This window comes from Lotus japonicus, chromosome 5, assembly GCF_012489685.1.
Source record: "Lotus japonicus ecotype B-129 chromosome 5, LjGifu_v1.2".
NCBI lineage: Eukaryota > Viridiplantae > Streptophyta > Magnoliopsida > Fabales > Fabaceae > Lotus > Lotus japonicus.
Window position 1 is genome coordinate 36,868,468 of NC_080045.1, and position 20,940 is coordinate 36,889,407.

The following is a 20,940-nucleotide window of genomic DNA, read 5'->3' on the forward strand; positions in this document are numbered from 1 at the left end:
AACGCACTCGGACTCTATTCTGAAATCTTCTTCTTCCTCATCTGCGCCGAAACCCTAACTCGAGGTACCCCTTCTCGTTTTTCACTCTTTTTATTTTCATGTTCTTGCTTTTTCTGCTTATGGGAACACTGCCGTCTAGTATTGAGAATTTTGGATTGTGATATGCCAATAAAAATACAAATACAAATACAAATCGAATCGAATCTTTTTTTTTTTTGGTTACAATCGAATCGAATCTATTTATATAGGTCTGATATATGAAGGCTTATATTGGAAAAGTTAAAAAAAAAGATGCTGAACAATAATCAATATCTATATAAATGCAGATCAGATACTTTAGCATCAAAAATCACTTCATTGGAAGCAGCCACCATGTCACGGAAGGGTTTGATGGAACAAGACCTGAGTAAGTTGGATGTGACAAAATTGCATCCACTTTCTCCTGAAGTCATATCTCGGCAAGCTACTATTAATATTGGTAATACGTTCTGTATTTATTTCCGATTTGTTACAGCATTAGAATTTGAACTTGAACAATTTTGTGATTTAAAAATTTATGTTAGCTTCTTTCTATATTGATGGTCATTAATCCTGATGAGTAATATTGTAACCTGGCAGGCACCATAGGCCATGTGGCCCATGGAAAGTCAACCGTTGTGAAAGCAATATCAGGTGTTCAGGTATTCTTTTGTTTTAAATTTTTCACTAGGATAATGCTGTTTAACACTTTAACTTTGAACATATATGTAATTCCCGTTATATAGATTCTTTGTTGTCTCATGTGTGATCTGTTTCAAATGGAAATAAAGTATCTACTCAATTGTCATAAGTCATAACTCATAAGGGTTATTCTTTGTTGTCTCATGTGTGATCTGTTTCAAATGGAAATAAAGTATCTACTCAATTGACATAAGTCATAACTCATAAGGGTTATTGCTAACCGCTTATATTTGCTCAGTATAAGTAGCTGTTACTTGGTACCTACATCAAGTTTGTCAAAATGAGTTGCCATAGAATATGAAGTGGCAATCATCTCCTCGTGGTTACATAGATATTTGACAATATTTTGATCAATTGAATATGCTACCCCTTTTATTTTCCATCTTCAATCTTTAAGAAGGGTTATGCAAAACCTTGCAAGATTGTATTATTGATATATTTCCCCTCTATGGTTTCCTGTGATTGTTGTGCAGACCGTGCGTTTTAAAAGTTAGTTGGAACGTAACATTACAATAAAGCTTGGCTATGCAAATGCAAAAATATATAAATGTGAAGATGTACGGTGTATGAGGCCTATGAGCTACAAGTGGGGTTATTATTTCGCACCCTTTTTCTCTATTATATTATCAGTTTATTTCAACTCTTGTGATGTGATCTAACATTTTGCACAGGGCTTATGGAAGTGGGAAGGAAGATGCTCCTATGTGTGAAGTACCAGGGTTTGAAAACTGCAGGATGAAATTGTTGAGACATGTTTCTTTAGTCGATTGCCCGGTAAATTCCAGTAGTCATTTGCTAGCTAGGCTGTTTTATTCATGCTTTCATTAGATTTTAGATATAATGTAGGAGTATTTACGTTTTGGTTTTACGTTTCTTCCCCTCAACCCAATTCTTTTAATCCTAGGAAGATACTGTTATTGTTATGCGTGTGTATATGAATGTACTTATATACCTATATGTCCATTACAAATTCTCAAGTGCTCTAGAGCAAGAGATAACACCTGTTCTTTACCATTAAATGTGTGTCCACCCTCAACCATGTAATCCATCATGATGTCTCTGTAGTTTCATTTTTAATGCATTTGATGTGATTCAGATCCAATGGTTTAGAATAAGAAACCTAAAATTTGCTTGTATATTTTAGCTTTGACTGTTTCCCATATAGTGAGATTTTTATATTTCTATGGGAATTCTTTTTAATAGAGTGTCAGGTGGCTACATGTTTCCACTCTGCTAAATCATTGAATGTATGTTATGTTGGTTGCTTTTACTTATGATTTCTGTTTTTACTTGGCCGATCTGTAGGGACATGATATTCTCATGGCTACAATGCTTAATGGAGCAGCAATCATGGATGGAGCTCTGCTATTCATTGCTGCTAATGAAAGCTGCCCTCAACCTCAAACTTCTGAGAATTTAGCTGCGGTTGAAATTATGCGTCTGCAGCACATTATAATCCTTTAGAACAAGGTAGACCTAATCCCAGAAAACGTGGCAATCAATCAGCATGAAGATATTCAGAAGTTCATTGCAGTAAGTGTTCTTTGAAGTGGTCTATGCTATACATGTGAATCCCTCTTTCATAAGCTTACACTGTACTGAACATACTCTTATTTTTTGGTGGTTTACCAGGGAACTGTTGCTGTTACGGCACCTGTGGTACCTATTTCAGCACAATTGAAGTATAACATTGATGTTGTGTGTGAATATATTGCGAAAAAGATCCTAATCCCTGAAAGGAACTTCATTTCTCCACCAAATATGATATTAATTCGATCATTTGATGTCAATAAACCTGGTTATGAGGTTGATGAAATAAAAGGAGGTGTAGCTGGTGGAAGCATTCTGAGGGTAATTCTTTTTCTGGTCCATTTCCCAAATATAATTCTTCATTTGCACGACGCGACTTGCAGATGTTAATATTTTTAATGGTTGGAATGATTCTGCTTAGTTTTTAAAATGTTTAGTCTACTCTAGAATTTGAAAGTGTTTGGCGAATAATGCCAATTGCCAAGGGTGTGCCCTATTATACGTGGATTCTTAATCAATGAGTAATACACGGCCTTCAATTTGTTGAATCTTTTTCTATTTTTGAAAACTTATTTACATATGCAATTTTTCAGAATACATGGAACATTGTATGCCATTCTGTTGACAAACAGAATGTCAGTATTTTGGTGTTTGGAATGATATCTGCCTTTACATTTATATGCATAACTAGTACTTTTTACCCGTGCGATGCACGGGGATATTCTCTTCTTTTTTTGTGATTTGTTTAAATTATGTGTTATTTTCTTAAAAATATTTTACGGATTAAAAGAATAAAATTAATTTTAGATATAAGAAATTTTAAATATGTAAGTTTTTTTTATTGAATGTTTGTTTTTTTTTTGAGTTATGATTTTTTTTCTATCTTTTGTTGTTTTCCTAAATGCTTGATTGATTGTAACATGAACGTGCTAAAAATAGATACTGAAATATTTTTTTTCGATTGGAATAATCACATTGAGAATGTAGCGTTGCACATTTCTTGTAAAAGATCTTCTTCATAGGTCATATATTGAGAATCAAACTTGAAATTATGATTGACCCTTGTGATTTCTTGAAATATAAGATAGAAAATAGAAGACAATAATTAGTAGAATGGGATAAATTTATTTGGATTTGCTTAATTTTTATTAATTGATTTTTTTAATATAATAATTATATGGGAAATTTACTACAATTTTTTTTGTCTAAAAACATGGTAGAATGGAAAGAAATCACCTTTAGACTATCGTGCATGCCGCTAGCGGCATGTTGGGAAGGCCAACCGAGGTTCACTCTAGGGTAGGGGCATTGAGAATCTCCCCGATGAGGGTTGCCCACAATTTGAGATTTTATTAGACGCATGGAGATTCAATCCCTCGACCTATGTGAAGATGAGAGTTAAACTCAAAACCTATGACCATTTGTGTCAACCCAAGTTCGCAGTGACAACTATTTTTTCTGTAACTAATTTTGTGAAAATAAAATCATAATAAAATTCTCATTAGTATAATTTAATTAAATGGCTTACTAAAATCATAATCACAATATGCATCTTATCCTTAATTTAATATTTATATATTTTATAAATTCGAAATATTTTATCATGTCCTATGGCTATAAAAATTCATCAATGATATTAACTTTCTAAAGATTAATAAAAACATTAATTTTTTTAAACCACTAACTTTTAAATGAATTTTTTTTGTTACCGATAAAAAATTATTTTACATGTGGACATAATGTTTTTTAATAATTCAACCATTATTAGATACAGAAAAACAATAGATAAAAACCTATCTTTAGCATCAAGACAATAATTTCAAAAAAAAAATCAAGACAATAAATTATTAATAAAAACTAAGAAATAATGAAAGGCAACTCTTTATTGAAGGAGGAGGGATAGAAACATGCAAAATTGGCTAGAAGTAAATTATACAAATGATACACCCACTTATATGTGCCCGTAAAATGACTTAAAGTTTGAGTCTTTGTAAAATCAATGCAAATAACTCAGTTTATATATGAATGGGAAAGAGTTAGTGAAATGGTTATAACTAAGAGTTTAATTTTGATGCACCGACGGTGTAAAGTTTTTTTACACCGTCAACCAATCAGATTTCAAGGATGTTACACCGTCAACCAATCAGATTTCAAGGATGTGTCATGTCAATTAATGAAATTAAATAAAAACAGAGATTTTCTCACATCCTTAAAATCTTATTGGTTGACGGTGTAAAAAAACTTTACACCGTCGGTGCATCAAACTTTTTCTCTATAACTAATTAATAATTTTAGAAATCAAAACTAATTACTTGTGTCATATGGGGTTCCTAACTCATATGAACTAAATAATAATAAGTCCATTTAATTTTTTTTGAGGTAAATAATAAAAAAATTAATACAATTAAAAACCATTTAATTTAATGTTTATATAGTTGAAGGAAAAGGGACAGTGAGAATGTTTTCAATCTTTTCATTGATATCATGCGTAATAATAAAATCACTCTCTGAGAGATTGAACCATGTTTGCTTGTACCCCACTGTAGTTCTTGTTTTGTAGGTTTGTTCCTTGCTTTTATGTTTTGTAGTTACTTCTGTAAGTCATGCTACAATTGTAAACCTTCATACAATTGTATCATGGGATTTCAATCCCCGTTCTCTCAATACATGATATCTTTTCTCTTGAAAAAAAAAATCACTCTCTTTAACATTTAAAGATTAATATTAATATTAAATTATTATTTAAACCCATTTAAAATAGAAGACGCATGTGTGGTAGGAGCTGGGGACATATGGTTGGGTAGGGGGAGATCCAGGTTCGATTCCTGGCAGATGCAATTTATCTTTCCGATGTATCAAAAAAATAGAAGACGCATGTAGCATGATATTGATGGAAAGTATTAAACTATCAAATAGAATTGATTAGCAAAAAATATAAAACCAAAATAATTTATCACTTATAATGTAATTTTGTAACTGATAGTAACCTCATTATCTGGTGTGTTTGTTTTCAATCTTTCTCTTTTAATCATGTAGGTAGGAGTGCAAACATGGTAGCTCATGATTTGTCTAGGTTCTCTTTGGTTCATGAAGATAGGATTTGGGTGGGTGTCACTCCATTTTGTATTCAGCAATGTGTACTCAAAGATATTATGTCTCTTGTTAATGAAGGAATTGCTCTGTTTGCTGTCAAAAAAAATATTAATCATGATTTTAATTACTCCTAAGTAACTTATGAAGTCCTATGAAATTCTGTAACTGATATTAACCTCATTATTGTGTGTGTAGCTAATATTAATTATGATCGTAAAAACAAAATTTGGTGAAGGTGAAAGGGTTAGTTCAATATTTTTTTTGTACATCGGAAAGAAGTTCAATATTTATTTAAGCATTCATATCTCAAATGTAATGTTAATGATTAATATTAATATTAATATAAATCCAAAATAATTCAGCATGACCTGTGGAGTTCTATAATTAATATTAAATTTCTAATTTAATGGGTAGTGAATTAGAAAGGGTTGCTAAAGACTAATATTATTATTAGTTATTATTCAATTAATAATTATGTAAATCCAAACTAATTTATATGTGTCATATTGAATTTCATAACTGATATGAACTAAATAATAATAACCTTGTTTAAAATAGAATAAGGATGTAGCAGCTGGACATTAATGGGAGGTCTTAAATCAAAATGTAAGGTATTAAACTAAATAAATTGATAAAAATGTCTTTAAAAAGCATATTAGTTACATATTATTTGCTGTATAGTTTACCCATATGAAAGGGTGTCATAGTTACAGTTTTCGGAAAAAAAAAAGTTATAACATTAAATATTACAAATAAAACCAACTTTTTTTTTGAAAACAAATAAAAAAAAAATAAAACCAACTTTGGAGTGCCTAATAATGACATAAAAACCTTTCACATATACTTTCTATTATTATATAAATTATAATTTATAAAATAAAAAATCTTAACATACTATTTCATTTTATTTGTTAATTGAAGAAAATAAAATACAACAAAAATTTAATTTAAAAAAAAAAATGAACTATAAATATTTAAAAAAAATGCACTCGATATTTTCCAAGATTGAAATTTAGATTGGGATTTAGAGAGACTGATCCACTCAAAGTGCACCTGATATTTTCATTTTCTTGGATTGTGATCCGTTAATAATACACTGGGGTATATCAATCATATTAAGTTCATAAATATTATAATGATTGAACTTATGGGGATTGTGTTCTCAATAATAAAATAGGAAAAAAAAACTACTCATTGAGGAATTTGAATGTTAATGACATTCATATAAAATTTATTAGAATCTTAATTATTTTTTCACTTACTCAAAACAAAAGTTAAGTAGGCTAATTAACATTTGACTTTCAGTTACAATTTTATTTCAAATTTTAACCATTAGCCGTTTTTAATAGCAATTAATATAAGCTAAGGAATTGAAAAAGGTTCACCACTAACTTTTAAATGCATTATTTATGTTACCAATAAAAAATTAATTTACATGTGCACATAACTTTTAATTCAGCCATTATTTGATAAAGAAAAACAATGAATAAAAACTTATCTTTAGCATCAAGACAAATAAATAATAAAAACTAAGAAATAATGAAAGGTGTTATGAATAAAGAGTAAGCAAGTGAATAAGGTAGGAGAAGAGAGGAACAAGAGATAGAGAAATAGTGTGATGAGGATACTCTGCTAGGTGCAGACTCCCTTGTATTTATACTATTAGGTTTAGAGTGTTGAACAAGTATACATGTGGGCCTGGCCCATGGACTCCTAACTCTGATGGGCATCCAAATATTCATAACACTCCCCCTTGGATGACCATCCCTTAAGAATGTGCCTCATTAAAAATTTACTAGGAAAAACCCAGTGTGGGATAAAAACCTAGTGAAGGAAAAAGAGTACATCATTCTATAGTTCGTCTTTGTACATTGCCTCATTAAAAACCCTACCATGAAAAACCCAATGGGAAAAAACATGGTTAAGGAAAAAATAGTACAATGCATTTTAATTGAAATCTTTAAGCCGACGAACTCCCACATTCTGCACAAGCTTTTCAAATGTTGTAGTTGGAAGAGTCTTCGTAAATAAGTCTGTCAAATTATCACTTGAACGAATTTGTTGGATGTCTATGTCACCATTATTTTGTAGATCATGAGTGAAGAAAAGCTCCGGTGATATTTGCTTCGTCCATCTCCCATGATGTATCCTTCTTTTGATTGAGTAGTGCATGTAGTATTATCTTCATATATAGTTGTTGGCGGCATCTTTCAAGAGGACAAATCACCAATATCAAGTACGCATTGAATCACGAATCTCAGTCAAACGTATTCTCGTCTTGCCTCATGTAATGCTAATATTCCTGCAAGGTTAGCTGAGGTGGCTATCATAGTTTCTTTCGCAGATCTCCATGAAATGGTTGTTCCTCCACATGTAAACAAGTAACCTGTTTGAGATATTTAGATAAATATCCAGCATCTGCATAACTAATTAGATTAAGCTTGGACATAAAGGGAAAACTCATATCTAATGTGCCTTTAAGATAACGAAACACTTGTTTTCCATTCCAATGTCTTTGTGTAGGTGAAGAACTATATCTTGCTAATAAGTTAATAGCAAATGATATATCAAGTCGAGTATGACTAGCAAGATACAATAATGCTTTGATAGCACTAAGATATGGTACTTCAAGATCAAGTAATTCTTCATTCTTTTCTCAAGGTCTAAAAGGATTTTTATTTACATTTAATGACCTTAAAATCAATAGAGTACACAGTGGACATGATTTTTCCATATAGAATCCTTTTAGTACCTTTGCAATATAAGTCCTTTGGTACATAAATACCTCATCCTTTAGATACTCAATTGATAAGGCTAGACAAAAGTTTCATTCTCAACTCTTTTATCTCAAATTCTTTCTTTAACAAATCTACAGCTTTTGTGAGCTCTTCTAGAGTCTCAATAAATAATTGTCATAAATATTAATTATGACATAAACAATCTCATATCTCATCATAAATATGCATGAGTTTGTTGGGTCATTTTGTGACCGTCCTTAAGAAAATAATCATCTAGATTGCCTCAATCTAGTAATTTGTTCATTGTTGAGAACATGAATTGTGTGCTTTAGGCATCTTACAATCTTCAAGGAGTTTTATAGAGATATCAATCTCAAGTGAGTCATACCAATAAGTTGTAACTCCAAGTATCCACCACGATTGTCACTTGTTTGTCTTAAATATGACAACATTATTTCACTTTACTACAAAGACTCTTTAAGCCTTATCGTCTTTATACCTTTAGGATATAGATATGAGGTCCAAAGACCCTTAAATTCAACAAATGAATTGCTTCTTTCTATTTATGGCCAATCACACCCATTCATTTTCGGGTTCAAGATTCTCGCACATATTTCTAATATTGAGCGCTACTTCATCATGTCGACAATTCTTCATGTTCTTGGTTCCTTGTGTTAACTTGTAGAGACATAATCATATGAGATCTCTTAAATAAATAATTACAGGTACCTGAACCTCTTCAAGAGGAATAAACATTTTTGTAGTCTCTACACTTTTCAAGATAGTTTGCCTTCTCAACAAGACCATCATCCTTCTCTAGGATATATATTTTTGAACCAAGTTTTAGGCATGCCTTAACCCAATAATAATGACAAATTTTCCAACTGGGATATCAAGTTAGAGAAGGGTATTTGCAGCATATAAGGAATTTAATAATTCCTTTTAGGTCAGAGAATGCATCTTTTGAACTTCTGGTTCATAGTGCGAGTATACATATGCATTCTTTACAAATTTTCAGAGCTGCTTAATTACCTCTCCCCCCAATGCTGAGAAACAACAAGATATAGAATATATATCGGTACTGGCTCAAATTGATTACATAATCTCAGCTTTTCTTGTGGTCCCACCTTAGTGCGTTGTGGTGGAGCGATTCAAAATATATAACGTACATTGAAAATTCTTAGATGAGAGATATTAGGTTCCTGACCATGAACCGATTGCAATGGGGAGAATTCTAATGAATTGTTGGCTTGATGCGTGTCAATGCTGCTAATTGCAATATCACATGTCCATAAATAAGGATATTTGTTCTCATATGTAATTGTCTAGCTATAAATATGAGGCATTTAATTAAACAAATCAGCTAGATAATTTGAATACGAACATGTGCAACTAGATATTCAAAATCATGTCATTTACCAACTTGATCAAGGTTGGAATTTTCACTCTATCAATATTGAGAGTTGATGACATATATTTGGTCATTTAGTCGATGCATCGATAAATTTATGAAATACTTAAATGACCCATAAAAAGAGTGAATACGTGCACATGTATCGCATCTAATATACTCAAGAGTATGCTGGATTCAAACCCATATATTTTACCAATTATTAATTGGTAATGAGAACAAGATATAAGAATTCATTATATTGAAGAATCTTTAGGTTCTTCGATTGGGTACTCATATGAATTCATATACTTTCGCATCATAAGACTCGGGATGGTCTAACCGGTCATGCATGCCAATCACATTCAATTTGTTCCATATATAGAACTTCATCCTTCAAAATAATACTTCAATGTTTGAAGTAAAATTTTCTGGCATTTTAAATCCTTCAAGGATTTTGATATTTTCAACCCATAGTTTATCGTTACATCAATTAGATGTAAATAAAGTCCTTCAAGACTTTCAAATTAATAAGGAATATGTGTACATGACAATTGTGTCACAAGATGAGTACTACATCTCATAATTTCCTTTAACTCATATCCATCGCATGGAAAACGCAATAGGTTTGACATATTTACATGTCTGGATTACTACCGATCCAAGCAATATCTAACAACAGTTTTTATATTGCTCCTTATCTTTCTATACTTTGATACCAATTTAGGGGAAGATAAAGGGAGCAGAAAGCATGAGATCATGCGCCAATGTGAGACTCTAACTCACACTTCAATTCTCAACATTCTCCCCCTAAGTGTGAGTCACAACCATATTATTATGCTCCCCCTCAACAAACTATTAGCAATTGCAGTGCAATTCGCTTCATCACCGTGTCAATAGGACATGTTGTCTGACCACCACATTGTGTCAAGAAGACTTTCGATATGAGGAGTTATTATCATGGTCACATCAACCATTAATTCAAATACCATTTTTAGGATTGCAACCGCATCTGGGGTTGTTTCTTCAAAAGAAAATATAATATTATTGATCAATAGATCTTTTCAAGAGTGTCAATGATCCATTTTAAGATATTGCTTTGAAATTTCATAGGCTTCTTCTAGAGAGCCACCACAAAAGTTTCATTTCATGAAATAATACCATATATGTCATTGGATGTCCTTCAGGGACATTTGATCATGCGTTGATCTAAATGATCACAACTTTTGCCATGTTTGTTGAAATATTCACTTCAGGAAATATCTCAATCCTTCCTTAATATAGCTACTTCTGTAGCTTACATGATAGACACATGTCTTTCAATCAACTTGATCATTTATAATGATAACGATATAGTTCTTCAGGAACTACAATATAAATATTGACAAAAGACTATAGAGCCTTCTTCTTTTGTTTATTTCAAAAGGTTAAGTTTGTTTAACTATTCCTTTATGATACAAGAAGGAAGTCCAAATATATGTAAATAAATTTGTTTATAAATAACTAAAATAATTATATAACAAACTCTTAAAATTATTTCTAAAAATTTTCTCTTCATGATCTCATGAATATTTACACAAATTTGAAAAAAAATCTTTAATATTCGGTAAAGATTTTTGTAATAATTAAAAGGCTTAAATACTCTGGAGGTCCCTGAAATTGTATGGAGTATGAAAATAAGTCCCTGGAAAATTTTTTTCCGATTCCGAATCCCTGGAAAATGTTTTTTAATCAGAATAGGTCCCTACTCGTGTTATCAGCTTACGTGGCTCAATTTTTGCTGAGTCATCATGTCCACGTGGCTTTTTATATATCCTAGTCATTTTTTTTTAATTCCACAACTTATTAAATACTAAAAAATTAATTGAAAATCAATAATAATACCTAATTAAATCATCTCAGCCACAATTAAGCCCTAATTAACTCATCTCAACCCCAATTAAGCCTCAATTTGAACCCTAGATTTGTGGAAAAAGATAGAACACAGAGTGAGGGAGAGAAAAACGCAGCACCAGAGGTGTGTAACAATACAGATCATTATGCAACAATACATATCATACGCATGCAGGAACAAACAAAATTAAGTGACATTAGCCACATATATCACAATGGTTACAGAAGTATTGGAGGAATTGTGTCTAGAATAAGAACTAAATGCTTCAACGAAATCATGTGGGGGTACTGAAATCAAAGAAGGACTAAGTACTCGATAATGAAAGCACACATTTCATCTCCAATGCAGCAATTTCTCACCAACCCAGATGCTCAAACGAAACACAAACCCAGAAAAGCGATGACTTTCTAAAAGAAGAACAAATCAACAAAATTTGACTGAAACTCTGAAGTTAATTGAGGATAAAAAACTCTACTTTACTTGATTCTCTATTTGGGAAGGTAAGGTAAGAAGAAGCTCAATGATTTTTGCAGTAGTTTGTTTATTTCATTTGTGGGCGGCGCCGCTGGCAAAAGGAGAAGGAAGCACAGATCTGCTCGATGGGAAAAGAAGAAGGAATGCAGATCTGGTGGTTGTGTTAGTGGTTGGCCTTCCTCTGCAGATCTGGGTTTGATGGGGGAGGAAGAGACGAAACGGAAGGCAGAGGTTGACGGAGAGGGAACAAGGTTCTGGATGCTCTAGTGTGAGCATGTTTTGGAATTAATAGTGTGAAGATGGAGAAGAGTTTTGTGAGATGGAAGAGATGGAGATTTTAATGATATGTAGAGTTGCATCTTATGTTCAAAGCCAACCAGATCAAAATGTGTTTTCGGAAGTAGAGATTATTCATATCTGAGTTTATAGATTATGGGTTTCAACATTGTAGCCTCTGTCTCTAAAACTGGTTATCAGTGTTAATAATGTTGATATGAAAAATAGAAAATTTAAAGAAAAAAAAATATGACTTGAAAATCATAAAAGCCACGTGGAAATAAAAATAAATATAAAAAGCCACGTGGACATGATGACTCAGCAAAAATTGAGCCACATAAGCTGGTAACACGAGTAGGGACCTATTCTGATTAAAAAAAAATTTCAGGGATTCGGAATCGGAAAAATAAAATTCAGGGACTTATTTTCATACTCCATACAATTTCAGGGACCTCTAGAGTATTTAAGCCTAAAAAAAAAATTCTTTTTCTTCCTTCTCTTCTTCTTTGAATCATTTTTCTATGAGTCCATAAGTACCATAGTAATAAGCATGAATCATGAAGATTCATAGCCTTACAGTCCAGAAGCACTGTAATTGAATTATTTTGCATGAATCAAGAAGATTCATAGCCTTACAATCCAGAAGTATTGTAATTGAATTATTTTGAATGAATCAAGAAGATTCATCTCCTTACAGTCCAGAAGCACTGTAATTGAATTATTTTGCATGAATCAAGAAGATTCATAGCCTTACAATCCAGAAGTATTGTAATTGAATTATTTTGAATGAATCAAGAAGATTCATCTCCTTACAGTCCAGAAGCACTGTAGTTGAATTATTTTGAGAAAGAAAAAAAATTTATGAATCTTGAAAATTCATAACCTACGAGTCAAACAGTACCGTAGTGAGATTTTAAGATGAATCATGAAGATTCATGGCTTACGAGTCCAAAAGTACCGTAGTGCAAGATTTGTGAAAAATGAATCCTGAAGATTCATAAGATATATTCATTTTGAGCTATGAGTCCAGGAGTACCATAGCATGAATACACAACGAACAGTTCATGAAGAATTAGAAACTTATATAGATTCTTGAATGTATGGTGTATTATTGAATCTTACCACTAGAAGTGGAAGATATAAAGAAATGTCATGGGATATATCAGGAAGAGATCAACAAAAGAATCATAAAATATACTATATTTAAATTAAATTGAACTCTTTATTTTGGTAAAAGATCTTTTTATTGAATTGACTAGTTTTTATATGATTTGTTATATAAATCCTTTTATGATGATTGATTAATTAAATCCTTTTATATTACTTTTTATCACGGTTGTCAATAAAAAAAAATTGTTGATAATATGTCACGGGTTTTTTTTATAACAATGAATGATTTTATTATCATGTCACGGTTGTCTCATTTTAATTATGTGATTGTTATTATTTTCTTATAACAATGAATGTTTCAAATGCCATAATGATGATTTTGGATTATATGATATTGATAAGTTTATTTCAAATTATATAATATTGATCAGTCCGTTTTCTTTATACATCAGATTAAGTCATATTTTGAAAATATATATATTTAAACATGATAAGAAAATAGATACATAAATCTTTGTTAACCATGATGCGTTATTTATAGTTAATTTTTGGATGTGCTCAATTTTAATTAGGCTTAAATACTCTAGAGGTCCCTGAAATTGTATGGAGTATGAAAATAAGTCCCTGAATTTTATTTTTCCGATTCCGAATCCCTGAAATTTTTTTTAATCAGAATAGGTCCCTACTCGTGTTACCAGCTTATGTGGCTCAATTTTTGCTGAGTCATCATGTCCACGTGGCTTTTTATATTTATTTTTATTTCCACGTGGCTTTTATGATTTTCAAGTCATATTTTTTTTTCTTTAAATTTTCTATTTTTCATATCAACATTATTAACACTGATAACCAGTTTTAGAGACAGAGGCTACAATGTTGAAACCCATAATCTATAAACTCAGATATGAATAATCTCTACTTCCGAAAACACATTTTGATCTGGTTGGCTTTGAACATAAGATGCAACTCTACATATCATTAAAATCTCCATCTCTTCCATCTCACAAAACTCTTCTCCATCTTCACACTATTAATTCCAAAACATGCTCACACTAGAGCATCCAGAACCTTGTTCCCTCTCCGTCAACCTCTGCCTTCCGTGTCGTCTCTTCCTCCCCCATCAAACCCAGATCTGCAGAGGAAGGCCAACCACTAACACAACCACCAGATCTGCATTCCTTCTTCTTTTCCCATCGAGCAGATCTGTGCTTCCTTCTCCTTTTGCCAGCGGCGCCGCCCACAAATGAAATAAACAAACTACTGCAAAAATCATTGAGCTTCTTCTTACCTTACCTTCCCAAATAGAGAATCAAGTAAAGTAGAGTTTTTTATCCTCAATTAACTTCAGAGTTTCAGTCAAATTTTGTTGATTTGTTCTTCTTTTAGAAAGTCATCGCTTTTCTGGGTTTGTGTTTCGTTTGAGCATCTGGGTTGGTGAGAAATTGCTGCATTGGAGATGAAATGTGTGCTTTCATTATCGAGTACTTAGTCCTTCTTTGATTTCAGTACCCCCACATGATTTCGTTGAAGCATTTAGTTCTTATTCTAGACACAATTCCTCCAATACTTCTGTAACCATTGTGATATATGTGGCTAATGTCACTTAATTTTGTTTGTTCCTGCATGCGTATGATATGTATTGTTGCATAATGATCTGTATTGTTACACACCTCTGGTGCTGCGTTTTTCTCTCCCTCACTCTGTGTTCTATCTTTTTCCACAAATCTAGGGTTCAAATTGAGGCTTAATTGGGGTTGAGATGAGTTAATTAGGGCTTAATTGTGGCTGAGATGATTTAATTAGGTATTATTATTGATTTTCAATTAATTTTTTAGTATTTAATAAGTTGTGGAATTAAAAAAAATGACTAGGATATATAAAAAGCCACGTGGACATGATGACTCAGCAAAAATTGAGCCACGTAAGCTGATAACACGAGTAGGGACCTATTCTGATTAAAAAACATTTTCCAGGGATTCGGAATCGGAAAAATTTTTTCCAGGGACTTATTTTCATACTCCATACAATTTCAGGGACCTCCAGAGTATCCAACAGAATTTTTTTTATATAAAATTGTAACTTTTCATGTAGATCTAATACTTACTCACTTGATGGGTATTGATAGTTTCTTGAGATGAGAACTATCAAGGTTGATATACTTACATGTCTTTCATGTAGATCTGATACTTACTCACTTGATAGATATTGCCAGTTTCTTGAGATGAGAAGGTTGCTGTTCTTACATGAACTTGAACTTACTCGCTTGAAAAAGAAGTGGAGGAACTTAGGAATTGTGGAGAGCTTACTCTCTTCAAAGAGAAGTGGAAGAACTTAGGGATTATTGAGAGACTATCGTGCTGATAACGTGTTATGAATAAAGAGTAAGCAATTGAATAAGGTAGGAGAAGAGAGGAACAAGAGATAGAGAAATAGTGTGATGAGGATACTCTGCTAGGTGCAGACTCCCTTGTATTTATACTATTAGGTTTAGAGCGTTGAACAAGTATACATGTGGGCCTGACCCATGGACTCCTAACTCTGATGGGCATCCAAATATTCATAACAAAAGGCAACTTATATATTGAAGAAGGAGGGATAGAAATATGTAAAATTGGCTAGAAAATAAATATACAAATGACAAAGAATATTTCCTTCATAAGCTAACTAACAAATAGAAATCCAAACTGAAATCTGCATCAGGTGCAATTCATTTGCAATGAAAAAGGAATGTGATTTACATAGACCTAGCTCCCAACTTAAAAAGAAAAGAGGGACAGAAAAAAGCAAAGAAATGCTATCAAACTTAGAACCCTTTAGTATTTGCACCATCATGAGAAAGTGCTTTAGTATTTGCACCATCATGAGAAAGTGCTATTGGATTGCTGGTAGTTTTGAGCATAATAGTTCCACTTCCCTCGGTTCTGAGAGTAGTTGAAGGAAGCTATTCTTGGAATGAATTGCTAGCCAATGCAGAGGCGAAATTCACATGTTCTTCCCATTCTTGATTGAAAGTTTAAGTACCTCTATTTGATTGAAAGTTTGAGTCTATTTAAATGGAGAACCAATAATAGCACATCATAAGCCAATATAAACAACTGTACTTGAATGAAGTGGCAAGTTCATGTTACCTTAGAAGCATCCCTTTTCTTTTCTTTCATGACAATGGCGACTGCTGACTTGTCTCTGTAGCAGATTCAAAGTCACTTTCTCGACTGGGTTTCCTAGAATAAGATAAAAATGAAAATGATACTATCAAGTCTTTAAATATAGCTGAAAGGGAATATAATTAATAGAGAAAGATATTTAGAACTTCACAGCTTTGCCATTATAAAAAAATCTGAGACATATTTAGAACCACACTACAATGAGAATAGTTCAACACCAAATAAACCGTAAGCCCAAATAGCCATGACTTGAACTTGGTCAACCCCGGACCAGCAAAAGTGATTCAATTGTAGTTAATCAAAATGCTACAGAGACATAGAAGATGACAGAACAGTGTTAGACAATTTCAACTTATACTTTTTCATACTTTCCAAAATTTGAAAATGGCAATTAGAAAACTGAAACTATAATAACAACAAATATGGGTAGAGCTATTAGTACCTTGCTTAAATAGTCCCGAAGCTAACATGGGTGGATAAATTGCCGGTGTTTGTTGAGTTTTCATCTGTGAAACTTTTGACATGAGTGTGTTGCTTGCAGGAAAAAGTATGAAGTGAAGATGAATTAATAATGCAGAAAACTATACCTCAGGTATTAGTACCTTTCTTTTTTCATAATGTAGCATGACTCTTGGACTGAACTTGGAGATGTAGTGAAGAGAGCATATGTTGAAACTGAGCTCAAAACCACACTTGAGCCTAAAGAAACACTTGAGCTCAGAACCATATATATGGTAGTGGAGCTGATAGATGATGATGCAGAGTTTGTTATATTAGCCAGTGATGGGTTATGGAAGGTAAGATTTGACAAATAATGAACTATGCACACACCTTATGGACCATATTTTTGCACTTCTTACATCTGTATATTAAATTATTCAAGGTAATGACAAATCAAGAAGCAATGGATGCCATCAGAAATGTAAACTGTAAAGGAAGCTTGGTCTGCAACAACAAACCTTACAGAAGAGGCACTTAACAGGAAAAGCTGTGGTGATACCTCTTGCGTTGCTGTCACAGAACACACTACGAAAAGAAATAATCACTCGAATTAGTGTGAGGTTTTCTAACACATGAAATCCAATTTTAAAGGAGAAAGAAACAACAATCACAATTAAAAAAATTGAACTGAGAATATAAGAAGTTGTTTAACATATATGCCTTTTCCACACACATGATCAGATTTCAAATAAATTCAAGAATAAATAAGAAATTGAATTGGGAAGAAAGATAAAATTAAAAATGAAAAAACTTGAATTTAACCAATACAGGAAGAAGTGAACTTGACTGCTTCATAAAATTTGAAGAAAATTTTCAATCATCGGGCAAAAACCCCTATACCTTACTCCTTCCACTTCCGGTCATTGTCAGACCTGGGAGAGCTTGGCTTTGCTATGAAGGAATCAAACCATATTTTCAGCCAACATATCCACATAATCATAAATGAAAAAAATTAATAGATGCGAAGAGAAAAATCAAGGCAACAGTGTGAGTTGATCTATGCGGAAAAAGTAAACTGTTTGGAGAAAAGGATGGTTGATTGAGGACATTAAGGGATTTGAATCGAAATTTTCGAAACAAAAGAATCCATCAAACATGCAGGTCATATTATTTCTTCCTTCAAACTTATGCATCAGCTAACGAATTGTGTTTATAGCTTGAGTAAACCCCAAAAATAGAAAAACACAAAAGCATAAAACATCCATTCAATTCAAACCCAAAATGCAAGTATGGGTGACAGTTCAGATGAATCAAATAAACAAATTTGAGATGAACAAATGAACCTTCACCGTGGAAATGAGAAGTCCACCTAAGGCTCCTAAACTAAGGAAAATATGTATTAGGAGGAAGAAGATAATCACAGAAGAACAATCAAAAAGTTAAAGAGAAATAAACCTAACACACAGATGAACCCAGCCAAGGCGCACAACAGTGGAGGAGCAAAAAATCCAAGACGGAAGCACCACATGCTATCACAGACAAGACAAAACCAAACCATCTAATACCCTTCAATATATATTTCCCACTAATAGATATAGTGCACCTACTAACCTTCATCTGATGAAAACCAATGCCATACAGAAACAATAAGATAATAATTCTCCCAGCAAGAGCAAACGGCCACAGCAAAACATGATTCAACATACACACAAACCAACATAGAAAATCTGTCACTAGAAAGATTAAAGTACTTCCCTTCAAGCAAACCCACAATCCAACATAGAAAATCACCAGCTGCTGCCACTTAGTACAAGGAAAAAATACATATTGCAGGGTTCGAAATCCACTCAAAAACAGAAGCGGAAAAGCTCCTTTCATGCGAAGATAACCACAACCAAACCTTGTATTGCACCAGATCCACTAGGCTGCCTATTTCCACTGAATCCCCCCTGAAAATTAAACCATTTCTACACTGCCAAATCGAATGAACAGCAGCAATCCAGATCAAGATAAGAGCCTGCGAAACCTTTTTTCCTCCCCTCAACACACCACAGAATTGACTGAAATGGTTTACAACACATGATGGCAATACAAATTGGATCCCCAACCAGTCAAGCAACTTAGACCAAACTCTCCACGAGACATGGCAATTAAAAAAGAGATGAAAGCTATTTTCCACATCAGAAGCGCATAGGACACAAGTAGTAGTAACGTTAACTGGAAGAGCATTCCTCTTGCTAAGATCATATCTAGTCTGCACTCTATCAATCAAAACCCTCCAAGCCAGAGCAATCAAGCCAGAAGGTGCTTTTGCTTTCCAAAGCTTGTTAAAAACCCAGCTATCTTCTGCAACAGAATCATCATGAATTAGAGCATACGCTGACTTCACACTATACACTCCTGACTCATCCTTCACCCAAACTCATTTGTCCCGTTGACCCAATTTAGGGGAAAAACCTCCGGTCTTCCTTTCCAACTCTACAACCCTCTGCAATTCCCTATCCAGCAGCACCCTCTCCCATTTAAAATCCCAAACCCATGCATCTCCAACCCACCTTCCCATTTCCAAGATGGAAGCATCCTTTTGGCTTGATAACAGAAAGAGTCTCGGGAAAATACTCTTGAAGCTCCCAGACCCTGTCCAATCCTCCACCCAAAAAGCAATATCCCTACCATCCCCAACCCTTCTACAAATCGCCTCATTAAACCAACGCCCACACTCCGCCCCAAAACAAACTGAATTCAAATCCTTCCACCAAGGAGAATCCTTTTGATGGAGAGGACCACTGTATTTCTCATTCAGAATTTGGCACCATAAACTATTTTGTTCTTGCAACATCCTCCACCTCCATTTCCCCAGGAGGGCAAGATTAAAGGACATAAGGTCCTTTATACCCAAACCTCCTTCCCCTTTAGGCCTGCAAACCTTAGACCATCCCAACCAAGCTATCTTCCTCCCTTCCTCCGAGCCCCCCCAAAGGAAGCATCTCATAATACTATTACATTTAGCAATAATCCCTGCATGCATCTTAAAAAAGGATAAGAAGTACAAAGGAATTGAAGATAAAACAGATTTTACCAAACATACTCTTCCACCAAACATACTCTTCCACATACTCTTCTTTAGTTTATTAATTACCGGATCCCAGAACGAAAGTCTCCTAGGATTGCCCTGTAAGACCCAAGATTTTAAGCTTAGGATCAGTGGAAGAGATTTCCATTTACGATTAGGGTTGATGTATTGTGAAGGGAAACCTGAACTAGAGTTTACCAAATGAAATAAATTTATGAAGGAGAAAGTTCAGGAAAAGTCAAAGGATTACATCATGATCGATAAAAGTTATAGTACGATCGTTATACGCTTAACCTAGGTCAGAAACCCTAGTATATAGCTAATTTTCACTTTTAGGCACGATGGAAGTTAATTCCAAAAATCTTTAGAGAAATGTTAGAACTTCTCTTTTTCCATATATCAAAATCGTTTCGAGGCGAAACTCTAGGATCTACGAACGTCCGATTCCAATCATCGGAAGTTTGCCGAAATCGAATCCCTGATATTTCAAAACCCTAGAATCACCCGACTATGGGGACTTTTTCTATTCAGAGCTTCAAATGAAGATTCTACACGCGTACACCCATTTCTCTTGATGACTTCAATCTTTCTTCAGAAGGAAGTTTTCCATTCCGACATTCGATGCAAAAAGCAACTTATGGGGGTAAAATAGTTTTACACCGACTATGCTTTAGTTGCCAAAAATATAAGGAGACCTCATTTTAGTTTTGGAATTCTTTCGCCAAAACCTATCTTAGAATTCATGGAGAATGACGCCGGAAAAATCAGATTCGCGAAACTTTCATTTTCCCGCGAATTTCCATCTTCTATATATAGCAAACAAGTGAGAAAAAAACACAAAACTCCTCCATTTTCTCTCCTCAAGGCCGCGAGTTCATCCAAGGAAGAAGGAAGAAGAATTTTCTTCATTACTTGCTTGATCGTTGATCCGTTAGTTGCTGCTTCAAGGTTTCGAGGTATAGTCGCTAATCCTTACCTCTGATCGCTTTTTCCATAGCTTTTCTGTAGACTTTTCTGAGCCGATAGTTTATGGGTTTTTG

The 20,940-nt window shown here is 33.3% G+C and overlaps 1 protein-coding gene and 1 pseudogene across 27 annotated transcripts; one reads left to right on the plus strand and one right to left on the minus strand.

Annotated features, from left to right (window-relative positions):
- LOC130718699 (uncharacterized) lies at positions 1 to 2,671 on the plus strand (annotated as a pseudogene).
- A 13,186-nt stretch (positions 2,672 to 15,857) lies between these two features.
- Positions 15,858 to 19,920, minus strand: LOC130718897 (uncharacterized). 27 transcript variants are annotated; one of them, XM_057569531.1, is made up of 7 exons: positions 18,439 to 19,917; positions 18,283 to 18,356; positions 17,346 to 17,412; positions 16,974 to 17,129; positions 16,829 to 16,892; positions 16,351 to 16,443; positions 15,858 to 16,245 (listed from the first exon to the last, which is right to left on the minus strand). In XM_057569531.1, the coding sequence occupies exons 1-6, from the start codon at positions 18,703 to 18,705 to the stop codon at positions 16,352 to 16,354; spliced, it is 720 nt and encodes a 239-aa protein (XP_057425514.1). In that variant the 5' UTR covers positions 18,706 to 19,917; the 3' UTR covers positions 15,858 to 16,245; position 16,351. The 27 variants fall into 27 exon arrangements, 12 of the variants coding, with proteins under 12 accessions (XP_057425514.1, XP_057425513.1, XP_057425521.1 ...); XM_057569530.1 differs by having other exon boundaries at positions 15,858 to 16,267; positions 18,439 to 19,916; XM_057569538.1 differs by adding an exon at positions 17,218 to 17,248 and having other exon boundaries at positions 15,858 to 16,443; positions 18,439 to 19,911.
- Positions 19,921 to 20,940: the final 1,020 nt, after the last annotated feature.

What these genes read in the sequence shown, in the direction of transcription:
- LOC130718897 (XM_057569531.1), bottom strand. Translation starts at nt 18,705, where the DNA reads ATGAAAGGAGCTTTTCCGCTTCTGTTTTTGAGTGGATTTCGAACCCTG. An exon ending in TTGGTTTTCATCAGATGAAG is followed by an intron (nt 18,357 to 18,438) that starts GTTAGTAGGTGC and finishes TGTCTGTGATAG; the next exon opens with CATGTGGTGCTTCCGTCTTG. An exon ending in TGGGTTCATCTGTGTGTTAG is followed by an intron (nt 17,413 to 18,282) that starts GTTTATTTCTCT and finishes TTCTTTTCGTAG; the next exon opens with TGTGTTCTGTGACAGCAACG.